Consider the following 13,347-nt stretch of genomic DNA (forward strand, 5'->3'; position numbering starts at 1 on the left):
TAGAAATGACTAAAACAGTGTTATACCCTTATGTGTATGCATTTATCTAGCCATATGCAACATTTAAAGCCGTTAATGCTGGTTTATTTAAGCGCAAATCACGTTAACACGACTTAAGCCGAACATATAAATTTAATATGTGTACAAACTTAGTTCACTTATTATTTTAGCCATGCAAATGCATTCCCACGTGTATTCTCTTGGTTAATATGGTTGATTAATTCAATAACACCCCACTCAATTATTCATTAGTATTAATATTATTCATTTTAGTATGACTTATATAAATGGATTGGGTATACTAAATTTTTTTTATTTTCCCCGCTCCATCAAGATAACTACAGATGTTCGAATTTACAAGTTTTTCTTACAATGTATAATTAACATTTCTCAATGGTAGATTCTGGGTGCTACCTTCTTGGCAGGTCCAATTACCTTGTAATACATGTTCAGGAACATGGCTGGTTTAAAGTTCCCGTGGTGTACGTACTACCATTCTTATGTGAATTTAGAGTTTATCTGTTTGTATCTTTTCCTTGAGTGATTTTCCAACATGTATATATGTAACTCTAACCACTAGTATCTGTAGACCTATGTACTTACTACCATTCTTATGTGATTTTTTGTTTTTTTCCATGTATTTTTTATGTTAACTCGTGAACTCTGAAGTCCATATGTAATGTAACTGGTCCTTTTGTAAAGCGCTCTTACACCTTCGGGTAAAGTTCGCGCTATATAAAATCGCAATAAATAAAATAAATCAATAAGGACAACCCTGAAGTGTGTGTATTTGAATCAGAACGCCAGTAAAAATAAGGTAATTAAAAATACCTGGGATAGTAATAAATAAGAGGAGTAAAGGAAGAAAACGCGTGTAAATATTTTTAATCGGGGACGCTGTTTACAGTTCCTAAGAGGCAGGACACGTCAACTATTGAAACAGCCTGAGCTGCAAAGCTCTGCAGCATGTGGATGGTTTCGGTTCACAAGGCGTGCACGCGCGGTACTTGTAAGCTGCTCTGATGTGGAGTTCCTCCGCTAGGGGCGTCAACGGTGCTTTGCGCTACACTCCAGAGCGACAGTGCAGGAAGCGCAGATCTCCCAGCTCTACCGCAGCCTTGCTATTACCGCACCAGCAGTGCTCGCACGCACAGCATGAGGGCAGTCATTCAGCGAGTCACCGCAGCTAGAGTCACAGGTCAGTGAGAACAGGGAGCCTACAGGCTAAAGATGCCCACACACCTCCAGCTGAAAAGCATGATTACAAATTACAATGCACCGGCCATAGACAGCGAGAGCAGACTGTGGCTTCTAAATGTTTGTCTTCTCCACTAATGATTAGATTTAGGCGGCCATTTTGAAAATAACTATTTTGATATAAGTACAAGGAGGATCAAGTACGAACTCACATTTTCTACTCCTTTTTTTGCTCTCCGACAAGGGCAATTGAACAAAAACATTTTATTTTGAATGAACAAGTGGACATTTGTTAATTTATCTTAAACTTTAATTCAAAATTTGCACGCACAACTAGATTAAAAACCTTCATCGTACGCCGTTACACAATTGACATGCTGACATAGTATGTTCAGAATAGGCTTGGAAACCCAAGATCGAAGAACAAACTCTCTGGTTCATGTTCTTGGACATGCCGTACAATCTGAAGTGCTTTTTTCCTTCTTCTGTTTCTTTAGATCTGACACTTCCTTATTTGTCGTTGGTGACATGTTAAGTGCGAGAGCTCAGAGGCCTGGCGGTCATAACGCAAACAGCAGGGTCTTTATTCTTTGTGCTTAGCATGTTATTGATAAAACTGCATAGGATACTGCAGCCTTCCTCTGATAACTTTGCTTGGAGATGTTGTCTACAGTCAGTTCTTTAAGTGGGAAAAAAAAACTGGGGGTGCTCTAAAAGGGGCGTGGTTGATGTCTTGAAGGGGCGTGGCCTATCCGAGTAGGGGCGTGGTCTAAATCAAAATAACTAGCACTGTGTGCTTAAGAAAATCATGAAGTCGCATCCAGCAAAGGATAATAAAATAGGCAAAAAGGTATATTTATTAAGTATAACCCATAAAAATACCAAACACTTTAAAAAACATGTAAAGAATATTTATATTACTTAGAAATCTATTGCAGGATTCCCCAAAACCCTCGAAGATATTCAGTGTGTTTGTTCCCTAATAGTATAGAAAGGCTGTATTATTTTGTTTTTGTTTTTTAGAGTTTTATATAGCGCGAACTTGAACCGAATAGGTTATCAGAGCGCTTTACATAGCACCGGTTACTTTACATAAGGACACACATTCATTTTTGTTACGCACGGGGAGATTAAGTGATTTGCCCAGAATCACAGGATGTTTTAGCGACATTACCGAGACTCGAACCCAGTTCCCCAGGTCCGAGGTCGAGCGCCCTAGCCGTTAGGCCAACACCTCTCCCCTTAAATCCTCCATCTGCATATGTCACATCATCCAACTATTCCCATAGGCATATATGAGACTGTCACTCCGTGTGGCCTACAAAGAGGCCACGGATTGGATGTGCATGCAGTCTGCACGCCTCTATGACCTACTGACCTCGCTTTTCGCCAGATCTCTTAAAGGCCTGATTTGTGCTCGAATGCTCTGTGAAGTGCTGCTGTACAGTCGCAGAGGCTGATATTTTTAAACATAGCAAATATCTGACAAAGTTCACATGGAAAGCAAAGGACTTCAGGATCAATAAGGCTGGGGAACCACCATAGCCGAAAAGTGTATTTGAATATAATAAACAGGAATCCACAATATTGTTATAAATAAAAGACATGACAAAATCTATACTGCGTTTGCTGCATTCAGAATATAATCAATTAAAGAGCATGCATATAAATATTTTCTAATAATCCAGGGAGTAGTAGTATGAGAGCTCAGTGGGTAGAACAGTGCTAAGGGGAGCAGGAGGCCTCCAGATAAACTGCAAGCAAACCATGAAACTGGGGCGCCACACACCCCTCCTAGTTTTCATGAATTTGACACATTGCTAGACTATGCCACAGGTGTCTAGTTGACCTTTATGGACGTGTCCCACTTGGCTGAGCCAAGTATCAATAAGTATTGCACGCTTACACTATTTCTAACACTATCACCAGTAGATGGCATAGACTAGAATGTGCATCAGGTTGCTGAATTCCAGAAGGTGAACGACTTTAGAGTACACTTCGGAGGTAGCATGCAATAATTCTATAACTTAACCCATATATACCTTGCCTGGCTCCCCTGGCAAGAAAAGTCTGTGCTAAAGCCACTGGAAAGACCAAAATACCCTTGAAAATGCCCTCTCCGTGCCTCAAAGGCTGGATGGTAAGGTGGGGGGGCTCATAGTGGTGGGGTTAGAGACATAAATTGTTAATTCTACAGGATCTGCTCGCAGCTAAATGGAAACGCTTGACAAAGGAGTCAAAGGGATTGGTGGTCAGGTTTCATCTTTGCTTCTTCCATCCTTCCTCCCTACAACTGATAACTCTCTTTGGGCTATCCATTAATCAATTTTCATTTTCCATACTAAGAATTTTAAATTAAAATAATTTGCCTACAGAGGTTGTGTATTTGCAGCCTCTAGATTTTCAGCTGAGTGATGTGGTGTAATGGTAGCAAAATCCTTCTACGAAAACCTATAACAAAAATAACCCGTAAGTATTCCTCGGAGGGTGATTTCAGACCCTAATCTGAATACCCAGCTCTCCAATAGATCAAAGAAACTAAGCAATGTCACGTAAATGTAGAGACGGTAAATGACTCGAAGTAAAAATCTGAGTCGTTCCTGACACTACAATCTCAAGCTGGAATGAGAAAATCATCAGCTTTCAATAAAATCTAAAAACCACGCTGCAGAAGACACCCCCACCTAAATCTTTAGTCTACATTACTCCACGCAATCCAAGCACTAAATGAGCAGAAGAAATCTACGAAATTACTGAATTTAAAGTGACCTAAATGTAGAACCTGCATGAGACCTACTGGAAGATCGCCAGTTAAGACCTTCGTGATCAGGCGGGCAACTAGAGCCAAATTTCGGGGCGGGGCTGAAAAAGATTTCGGGGGGGGGGGGGGCTAAGTCTTCCAGCCATAGGCGGAGTGGCTGTAAGAAGGGGTGAAAACACAACAAAAGCCTCATTAACGAGTAAATGGTCTTTAAAGACCTGTGAAGTACTCGGGTGCGGCTTCAATGAGACGGACGCCAGCCCGCGAGGCTGTCTCAGCCGGGCTGACAAACATGACGGGGGGGGGGGGGGCTGAAGCCCGGTGAGCCCAATGGGTGTTGCGCGCCTGCTCGTGATTGTTGGTCAATTTACAATTGTTAATCTCTTCACTGGTTGCTCCAAAAGCCGGAACAGTAAGGCGCTGCCAGAAGCATGCCCATATTCTCGAGCTGAGCTATTCTGCATAGTCCCGAGGGAACACACAAAGCTGGTGATTTGATCGCAGTTTGTGATCGCTGGTTATAAAATCCAATCCTATGCGTTGGGCAGAGTCTGAGCACCGGCAGTTTTTTTTTGGGCCCTCAAAACGGGTCCGAAAAAAAATAAAAATAAAGAACGGACTACCTTTAGTAGCCACGAAAATAGAGCCCGATAGAGACCCGTTTCGAGGGCCCCAAAAAAAAACTGCCGGTGCTCAGACCCGGACAGACCCGGCCCACTTAAAGCCCTGTCTACAGTGTAGGGTTGTCATCTTCCCTAGAGAAATATACCGGCCATCTGTTCACGCTTTAAGAGTCTGCAAAGGCCGGGATCAGATTCTTAAGTAGAACTTTATATGAAATCGTCTGTATTCAGTTTTAACATGCCCTCTCTGAATGTTTACTTTAATTATCAGTCGGGGGGCATTAGGGAAGCTGTAGAACACGTTTTAAAGTGTTTTTCTTCTAATATTTACGGATTTTAAGTATCATACTGATAAGGGGAAAACTACTGACTAGGTGATTTTTCTAATTTTTGTACCGGCAGAGACTTTTAAATACTGGTCATGCCGGCATAAAACCAGCAAGGTTGCAACCCTACTAAAGTGGGAATGCTCCCTTCTATGCTATCAGCTTGAAGTGTGATGCCAAGGAACAATTCTTCACACCGCGTCAACTTGTACGAATGATAAGTATTTATTTATACAGCTGAGGAACAAATGACAGGAAACTGGACGATACAAGCACGCACGCTTGCAGCAGGCAAAAGGTCACGAACCCCCAGTGACGTAGGCTAAATACTCCCACAACATTCCAACATGACGTAAGTGTATGTCATCAATCAGATTACAGATAACCTAAGAGTAATCTGATTGGTAGTTGACTAATGTCCATATGCGGGATACAACATCTTCCTTTCATAACAAATAAACATTGCAAACATATTTGAGTAGCTGGCATCCTTTTTAAAGACTGGACACAAAGTGCATCAATACACAATAAAGTCTTTGTATATCCTTGGAAAACGAGATACTCTTCCAGATGATGTGCTTATACTCTCATCTTGACTGTGACCCGACTCTTCTCTTGCTGGTAGATTGCTGGTGCTTGGGATTTCATCATTCACGTCGCCTACTGCATGTGTTTCACCTTGAGATGCATTATATCTACCACCCTCAGATGCTATAACTGACTCTGGATGCGTCAAAGTACGGGTGACCACATTCTCTCCGACTGAATTATCTCGCTCCGTCTTCTCCCATTGTTTAGATCTTAACTCCCTCTCCTTTTCTCCAAAATTATACCATACATTACTCTGATTATTTTCTGCACCAACTCTTCCTTCTTTGATAATTAGGTCTTTCTGCATTTCTTTCATTTTAATAATATCTGATTTGTGTCTCCATCCAAACTCTTGCAAGAGCACTGAACTGTTTGACACATCTATAACTTTTTGTGGCTCATAAAATTTTGACTCTCCTTTATATTTTACAAATGGTTTCTTGAGCAACACCCTGTCACCAATGATGATGTCTTTTACAATGGCTCTGTGAACTTTATCATGATATGCCTTGGACTTGAGTTGTTGCTCTACGATCCTTTCCTTTACCTTCAGCTCAGAATCTTTCACTTCAATTCCCTTCAATTCACTATCTTTTTTCAACATGAACTTAGGTGAAATTGATGACACACATTGTCTGCCCCTCATGAGAAAAAATGGTGAATACCCCGTCACACTATTCGTTGTGCCATTGTATGCTTTGACTCTTTCCCGAATGAACTCCTGTACTGGATACCCTGCTGCCAACGCTACTTGTATACTTTCCTTCAAGAATCGATTCACCCTTTTCACTTGCCGTTAGATTTTGGCGAATAATTTGGCATTTTTTCTTGCACAATTTCATTTTGTTTCAAAAACTTAACCATTTTTTCTGAGACTAATTGTTTACCATTGTCTGATACTAATATTTTAGGTAAACCTTCTATTGCAAAACAAGCCTCCAAAAATGTAATTACACAATCAGAGTCAATAACAGATACAAATTTGAAATAGATCCATTTGCTGTAATAATCGCTCAATACAATCAGAAATTTGGAATCTTGTTCTAAAACATGTAATGGACCAGCAAAATCAATAGCCACTTTAACCCATGGTGCATTTGGAATTTGGACTAATTGCATTTCTTGCACTCGCGTCTTCCAATGCTTGTCAGATCTTAGACAAATTACACAATTATCAACAAACATGTTGACATCAGCATCTAATCCCGGCCACCAATAATGCTCCTTAAACAACTTTTTTTGTCATGGTAGATCCCAAATGGCTCTTGTGTGCTTGCTCAATCAACTTCCTTCTTGTTTTTGTTGGCGGAACTAACACATCTCCCCTTAAGAAAAAACCATTGTCAATACACAGTTCATTTGCGACCTGAAAATATGTCTTGAGATCTGAAGACAGATTTCTGATTGGTGGCCAATTGTTCACAATATAGTTCTTTACCTTTAACAACACTGGATCGTTGTCTATGTTTTCCAACCATTCTGCCTTATCTCCAACCTTTAAATCATTGTCAACTTCTTTTATACAAGACACAACCCATTCTGTGTTTTCATCCACTCTAGGTTCAGTAACATTTAAAGGTAACCTTGACAAGCAGTCTGCTCTTACATTGCTCTTACCTGCAATATGACTAATAGTAAACGTGTACTCTTGAAGCTTTGCCAACAGTCTTACCAACCTGGCCGACAAATTTCCATTACCTCTACCATATCCATCCATTAAATATGTTAACGGCTTGTGATCAGTTATAAGCTCAAATTGTTTTCCCCACAAATACATTTTTAACTTTTCAACTGCCCACACACACGCTAGAGCTTCCCTTTCTATAGTGCTATAGTGGACTTCTGCTTCCTGTAAGCGTCTTGAAATGAAAGCAATTGTGTGTGAATTACCTTTTACCTTTTGTGTGAAGACTGCACCAATGCCAACCGAACTAGCATCAACTGTAACAACGTTGATTCCTTCTGGATCATACGGTTTCAATGTAGGTGCAGTTCCAATTGCATGTTTGACTTTTTCAAAAGCATCATTCTGACTCACAGACCATGTAAATTTCTCACCTTTGCGCAAAAGTGTGCGCAATGGCTCTACAACTTCTGAATAATTTTCTATGAATCGTGAATAGTATTCACTTAAACCCAAAAATGATTTTAAGGATTCCTTATCATGCGGTACAGGTGCATCTTTTATGGCTTTCACTAAATCCAATTTCGGCTTTATTCCATCTCCACCAATAATGTGGCCTAAGTATTCAATTTCTGTTTGTAAAAACTTACATTTTTCCTTTGAAACCGTCATACCTCTTTCATTTAGCCTATTTAATACTGAATCAAGAACTTTGTTATGCTCCTCAATGGTGCTTGCATGAATGAGTATATCGTCTTGAAATTTCTGTACCCCATCAATACCATTTAAAATGCATTCCATTAGTTTCTGAAATACGCTTGACGATGATGCCAAACCAAATGGTAATCTTTTAAACCTATACGTTCCTAATGGTGTGATGAACGTCGTCAAATCTTTTGACTTTTCAGATAACTTGACTTGGTGATATGCCGACTTGAGGTCAATGAGGGAAAAATACCTGGACCCATTAGTTGCTGCCAAAATTTCTTGGATTCTTGGCAAAGGGTAACAATCAACCACAATATTTTTATTCAAAGACCTCAAGTCAGCACACAAACGCACCTCACCATTTTTTTTTTTTTAAATTAAAACAATTGCAGAAACCCATTCTGCCGAATCTGTTTGTTCAATAACCTCTTCCTTGACTAACTTATCTAGAACTTTTTGCAACTCTGTTTTTACTGACAAAGGAATTGATCTTACCTTATGTTTTATCGGAATAGCTCCACTCTTAAGTTTGATGTTGTGTTCAAACCCATTTACACAACCTATTCTGTCTTCAAACAATGATGAATACTTGTTCAGCACCACATTTATATTTTCTGGATATGATACCAAATTAGAATTAGAAATTGAGCACACCCAAGCATCATCCAAAACGATAGGATCACTTGCACCAGGTTTCAAAATAATTCCCAAACGAGCTAAATCCCTCCAACCAACTATATTCCTGCCGCGCTCTGCAACATAAACTTTTGTAGTGACAGTTCTTCCTTTGACTTCGAAATCATCATGGAAATACCCCATCATGTTGATGTCAAATTCACCAAATGCCTTGGGGTTCACATCAGAGGCTAAAAGATCAACTTGGTCAGAAACAATCGTTATGGGTGATCCTGAATCTGCCATTATATTTAATTCAACACTTCCTATGTGTGCAATTCCCAGAGGTCCTTTTATAGATTGGTATTCATCACCCAACGTTAAAATTAAATTTGAACACATCTCCTCATCAAAATCTTCTACAGCGTTGACTTTCACTTTTGAATATTTCTGTGCCCTGAAATTTTTACATACACCCGCAAAATGCCCTACCTTAAAACACTTCGTGCACTTCTTTCCTTGTGCTGGGCATCCCGTGTAATCTGCTTTGTGATTTCTGGAACCACACCTAAAACAAACAATTGTGTTACTTTCTGTATTTGTCGACAACTTATTCCTTCTGTCAGTAACACTTATAATTTTCTTATTGTCCTGCAAATAATAAACACTAGATTTGGTACTACTTTCTGTAGAAAGCACTTTTGAACTTTCCAGAGATCTTTCAATGCCCTTAGCAATATCGATAGTTTCCTCTAAAGTTGGGTTTTTACACGCTAATAATCGTTTTTGAATTTTCTTTTCAAAACAATGGAACACAAACTGGTCGCGAATATACACATCAACCATTTCATTAAAGTCACACTTAGTAGCCAAAACTCTCAAACATGCAATGTATTCTTCAATAGTTTCGTTTTCAGATTGCTTGCGCATAGCAAACCGATGTCTGCCAATCATAATATTTGGTTCTTCACCAAACTGTTTTTCCAATAGTTTTGTAGCTTCCTGGAACTCATCAAGCGGAATAAACTGACCAGGTTGAGCCTCATATTCTGGTAAACTGTCAAAAATTTCCTGACCTGCTGCGCCTAATAATCCGAACATAATCGCTTTTTTTCTTTCTGGCTCATATTTTTTACCGTCAATGGCAACCAAGTAGTTCTCAAATGCCCGAAACCAATTTTTCCACTTCATAACTGGTTTTCCAGGCTCACTCAGAAATGCAGCTGGTGCACTGATATTTGAATTACTCGCCATGTTTTCACGTATAAACTAGAATTTCTGGAAATATAGAATAGTTATTAAATTTAATTTTCATAATTTTTTTTCACTTGTATTAGCCAATATTTATTTTCAGTATTGTAGCATACTATTCAGGCTTAATTTAGAGAAATACAGTATGCTTGAATGATATTACACTTTCCATTACCTTTAACAAACACCTCAGAACGTTCTGCTCGTGTTAAAACATGCCTTCAGAATTACACGGGCTTTGCGCGTCAAATATGCACAAATTTTTTTTTTTTTTTAAATGGAGTTACGCAACGCGCTTAACCACGTCACCTCACTTGATCACACAGCTGACGTTGAAACTGACAGAATCCAACGAACGTATACGGCAGTTGAGAATGACAGTTGAATTCCGTTACGAACCAAACAACAGGACTTCAGGTAGGCGATGCCTGACAAGAAACAATAAGATAGCCAACTTCAAAATTTGTAGATTTTCACTCACACGAATGACATGTAGTAACTTGCCTTAAAGAGTAATACTGCGGGCCTCACACATGCCGAGAACTTCTATTTTTCCTCCACACTCCTGCCGGTAGCCAACGCTACGAATAAGTAGAATACACGAAAATTTACTAATGTATTACACGCACATTCCGCAAATAATATCGTAACTTGCCTGAAAGTAGTATTTCGAAGACATCACTTTTCTGAAGAAATTCACCCGATATTTTCCTTGTATAAATCGGGATCCCATCCTCGTCGACAATTGAAGTGTGATGCCAAAGAACAATTCTTCACACCGCGTCAACTTGTACGAATGATAAGTATTTATTTATACAGCTGAGGAACAAATGACAGGAAACTGGACGATACAAGCACGCACGCTTGCAGCAGGCAAAAGGTCACGAACCCCCAGTGACGTAGGCTAAATACTCCCACAACATTCCAACATGACGTAAGTGTATGTAACCAATCAGATTACAGATAACCTAAAAGTAATCTGATTGGTAGTTGACTAATGACCATATGCGGGATACAACACAGCTCTATAACTCTCATTGACATGGCTGATCGTTCTGCCTTGAAGGAAACGTGAATCGTATTGCGTGGGGGAAAATCGTACCAGCAGAAAGAAACATTTAATTTTTCAGTCTCTCCTACAGACAGCTTTCAAGTTTTTACAGTCTCGCCTACAGTCAACTTATAGGTGTTCGTTTGCGAATTACCTATTTTGAACCAGGTGCACAACTAGACCCAAGCTTGAGGGTGGGTGGGGCCGGGAAGGTGTATGGAAACCTAAGATTTTGAATGGGTGGGGCATAGCCATCTTCAAACCTTGAGTTATAATTACTCGTGAGAACTCTTCTGTCAGTATGAAGTGTTGTGTTTTAATACTCTGGGCTAATATACCTGGCAGGAAGAGGAACTGCTTCTGTTTCGGTGACAGTCCGTGGCAAATGGGGTTGCCTAAACAGAAATGGCCCAGTTGAATAGAGTTTACAATATCTTCCACAAGATATCTGTGCTAAGTCCCACTACCCCAGATATTTTAGACCATTGCTGTCCTGCTTAGGCATACTTCGTTAGTTAATTTCTGTTCATACTATATTTAACACCATGCAGCACATTTAAATTGCGGAATAGAATACCAGTAAATAATTTAACTCACTTGCTGTCATGGGAAGGATGTTTTGTGGAAAGATCTTATTTAACATTCAATGCCGACTCGGTACTCTGTTGTACTACATGGTGTAATGAAGCAGTTCCCTTACTGTGGCTTTGAGAAATAATAGGCACCACACGATTTGCGAGGGTAACGCTGGTTTTATTGTTACACTGCTGGAGCGCCGGCACGGAGCTCCGATGTGCTTAAATTCGGCGCGCTACTGCGAACCTAAAATGGCCGCCGCCGGATGTCCGCTGACGTCACACGCAGTGTGGGTCGCAGACTAGACCGCTACACCACATCTCCCCCTTTCACAATAGCACAACATACATTACCCCCCTCTAGTTTCAGAACAGTCTTACTTGTTGTCCATACTGAACTCCTCGAACCTCCTTGGTAGCATTACTCTTCTCCCATAACGTGTCCTCCTGCTTCCTTCACCCGTTTTCGGGGTGTCGGCTCCGTCTGGGTAAGAAGTCTCACTCTCTCCCCCTAGTTCTGTACTGCTCCGTTCTGTCACTTCATGCCCCCTCTGGGTGCCCGTTTCTTGTCCGGTGCCTTCCTCTCTTCCTCTACTCCTTGGCCCTGACTGAGGACTGCCACCTTCTCCACCTGCTCTCCCTCGTTCTGTCCTTTGGTCCGGCGTGGTTCTGGCCGCTCCTGTGTCACTCCTTTCCCCGCCAGGTTCTTCCTCGTTGGCCCGAGTGCATCTCGCCATGCGATCTTGGGACCATACTTTCCCATCACTTAGCAGGGCAGACCTGGAGTATGGCTCCTCCACTCGGAACGGAGGTGTGAACTTGCTGTCACCTTTCTTTCCAGGTGCTGGTAATTTAACTCTCACCCATTCACCTTTCTCTAGGGCGACTAATTTGGTGTTGTGTCTCGTGTCATAATATTCTGTGTACACTGCTTGTGCCCTCTCCAGGTTTCTGCGTACGACTGCTGGTGACCAGTGACTTTGTACTGTGAGTCTCTTCCAAGCCACGTTGTCTTTTGTGAAGGGCTCTCTCCCTCTCAGTATCCGGAACGGATGTATCCCGTGGAGGCAGGGGTTATCCGGTAGGCCCACAACAGCCGCTTCAACTCTCTTTCCCAATTGATCCCTTGGCTGATCGCTGCTTGCACTGACCCCATGATCACCCTGTTGAATCTTTCTGAGGCTCCATTCCCAGCCGGGTGGTAAATCGGCGTGTGCCGGGCCGTGATGCCATTCCTGTCCATGAACGTTTCCCACTTGGTCGATGTGAATTGCGGGCCGTTATCACTTAGGATCCCTTTGGGGATGCCTTCTCTTATAAATACCTCGGTGAGGAATTCTAGTATCGTGTCCGTCTCTGCGTTGTCGTCCACATGGACTTCCGGCCACTTAGAGTAACGGTCAATGACCACCGTAAGGTACTTTTGGACGCCGTTGGTGTCTTGTATTGGGCCTAGGACATCTATAGAAATTTCTTCCCATGGATTCTCAGGACACTCGTAGCGCCCCAGGGGTGGCCTTAACATTCTTTGAGTCTTATCCGCATTGCTGCAGTGTTCGCACTCCCTCACGTGGCGCTCCACTGCGAGGTCCATTCCCGGCCACCAGTAGTCTTCCTTCGCTCTTCCCTTCGTCTTCACTATCCCCAAATGGCCTTCATGTGCGATGGCTATGATGCGCGGCCTCAGCGAGTGTGGAGGGACTACTTTGCTGCCTCGTAACAAAAAGCAAGGGTTGTCCCCTACTGAGAGTTCCTCCCGGACCTCCCAATACTGCTTTAGTTCTTCCTCCAGTAACCTCTTGTCCGGCCATCCCTTGGTTACATACGCCTTAACTGCTCTCGTTTTCTCGTCTTTCTCGTATTCCATTTCCCATTCCTGTCCACTTATGGCTCTCTCGTGGTCCCCCGTGAATGCCACCGCATATTCTTCCCATCCTCCTTCTTCCTGGACTTCTGAGACTTCCTTGGACGTGGCTCTGCTCAGGTAGTCCGCTACCTTGTTCTTGTGCCCTGGTAGGTACTCCA

General features: G+C 41.6%; 1 protein-coding gene across 1 annotated transcript in view; it reads left to right on the forward strand.

Annotated features, from left to right (window-relative positions):
• Positions 1 to 1,038: 1,038 nt before the first annotated feature.
• Positions 1,039 to 13,347, forward strand: part of DTD1 (D-aminoacyl-tRNA deacylase 1) — a 642,381-nt gene continuing 630,072 nt past the window's right edge. Inside the window, exon 1 of the mRNA XM_085611774.1 lies at positions 1,039 to 1,198. Coding sequence (XP_085467900.1) covers positions 1,156 to 1,198 — 43 coding nt within the window. The 5' untranslated portion in view covers positions 1,039 to 1,155. The remainder of the gene's footprint in view (positions 1,199 to 13,347) is intronic.

Source organism: Triturus cristatus, chromosome 6 (assembly GCF_964204655.1).
Source record: "Triturus cristatus chromosome 6, aTriCri1.1, whole genome shotgun sequence".
In the NCBI taxonomy this organism is placed as follows: Eukaryota; Metazoa; Chordata; class Amphibia; order Caudata; family Salamandridae; genus Triturus; species Triturus cristatus.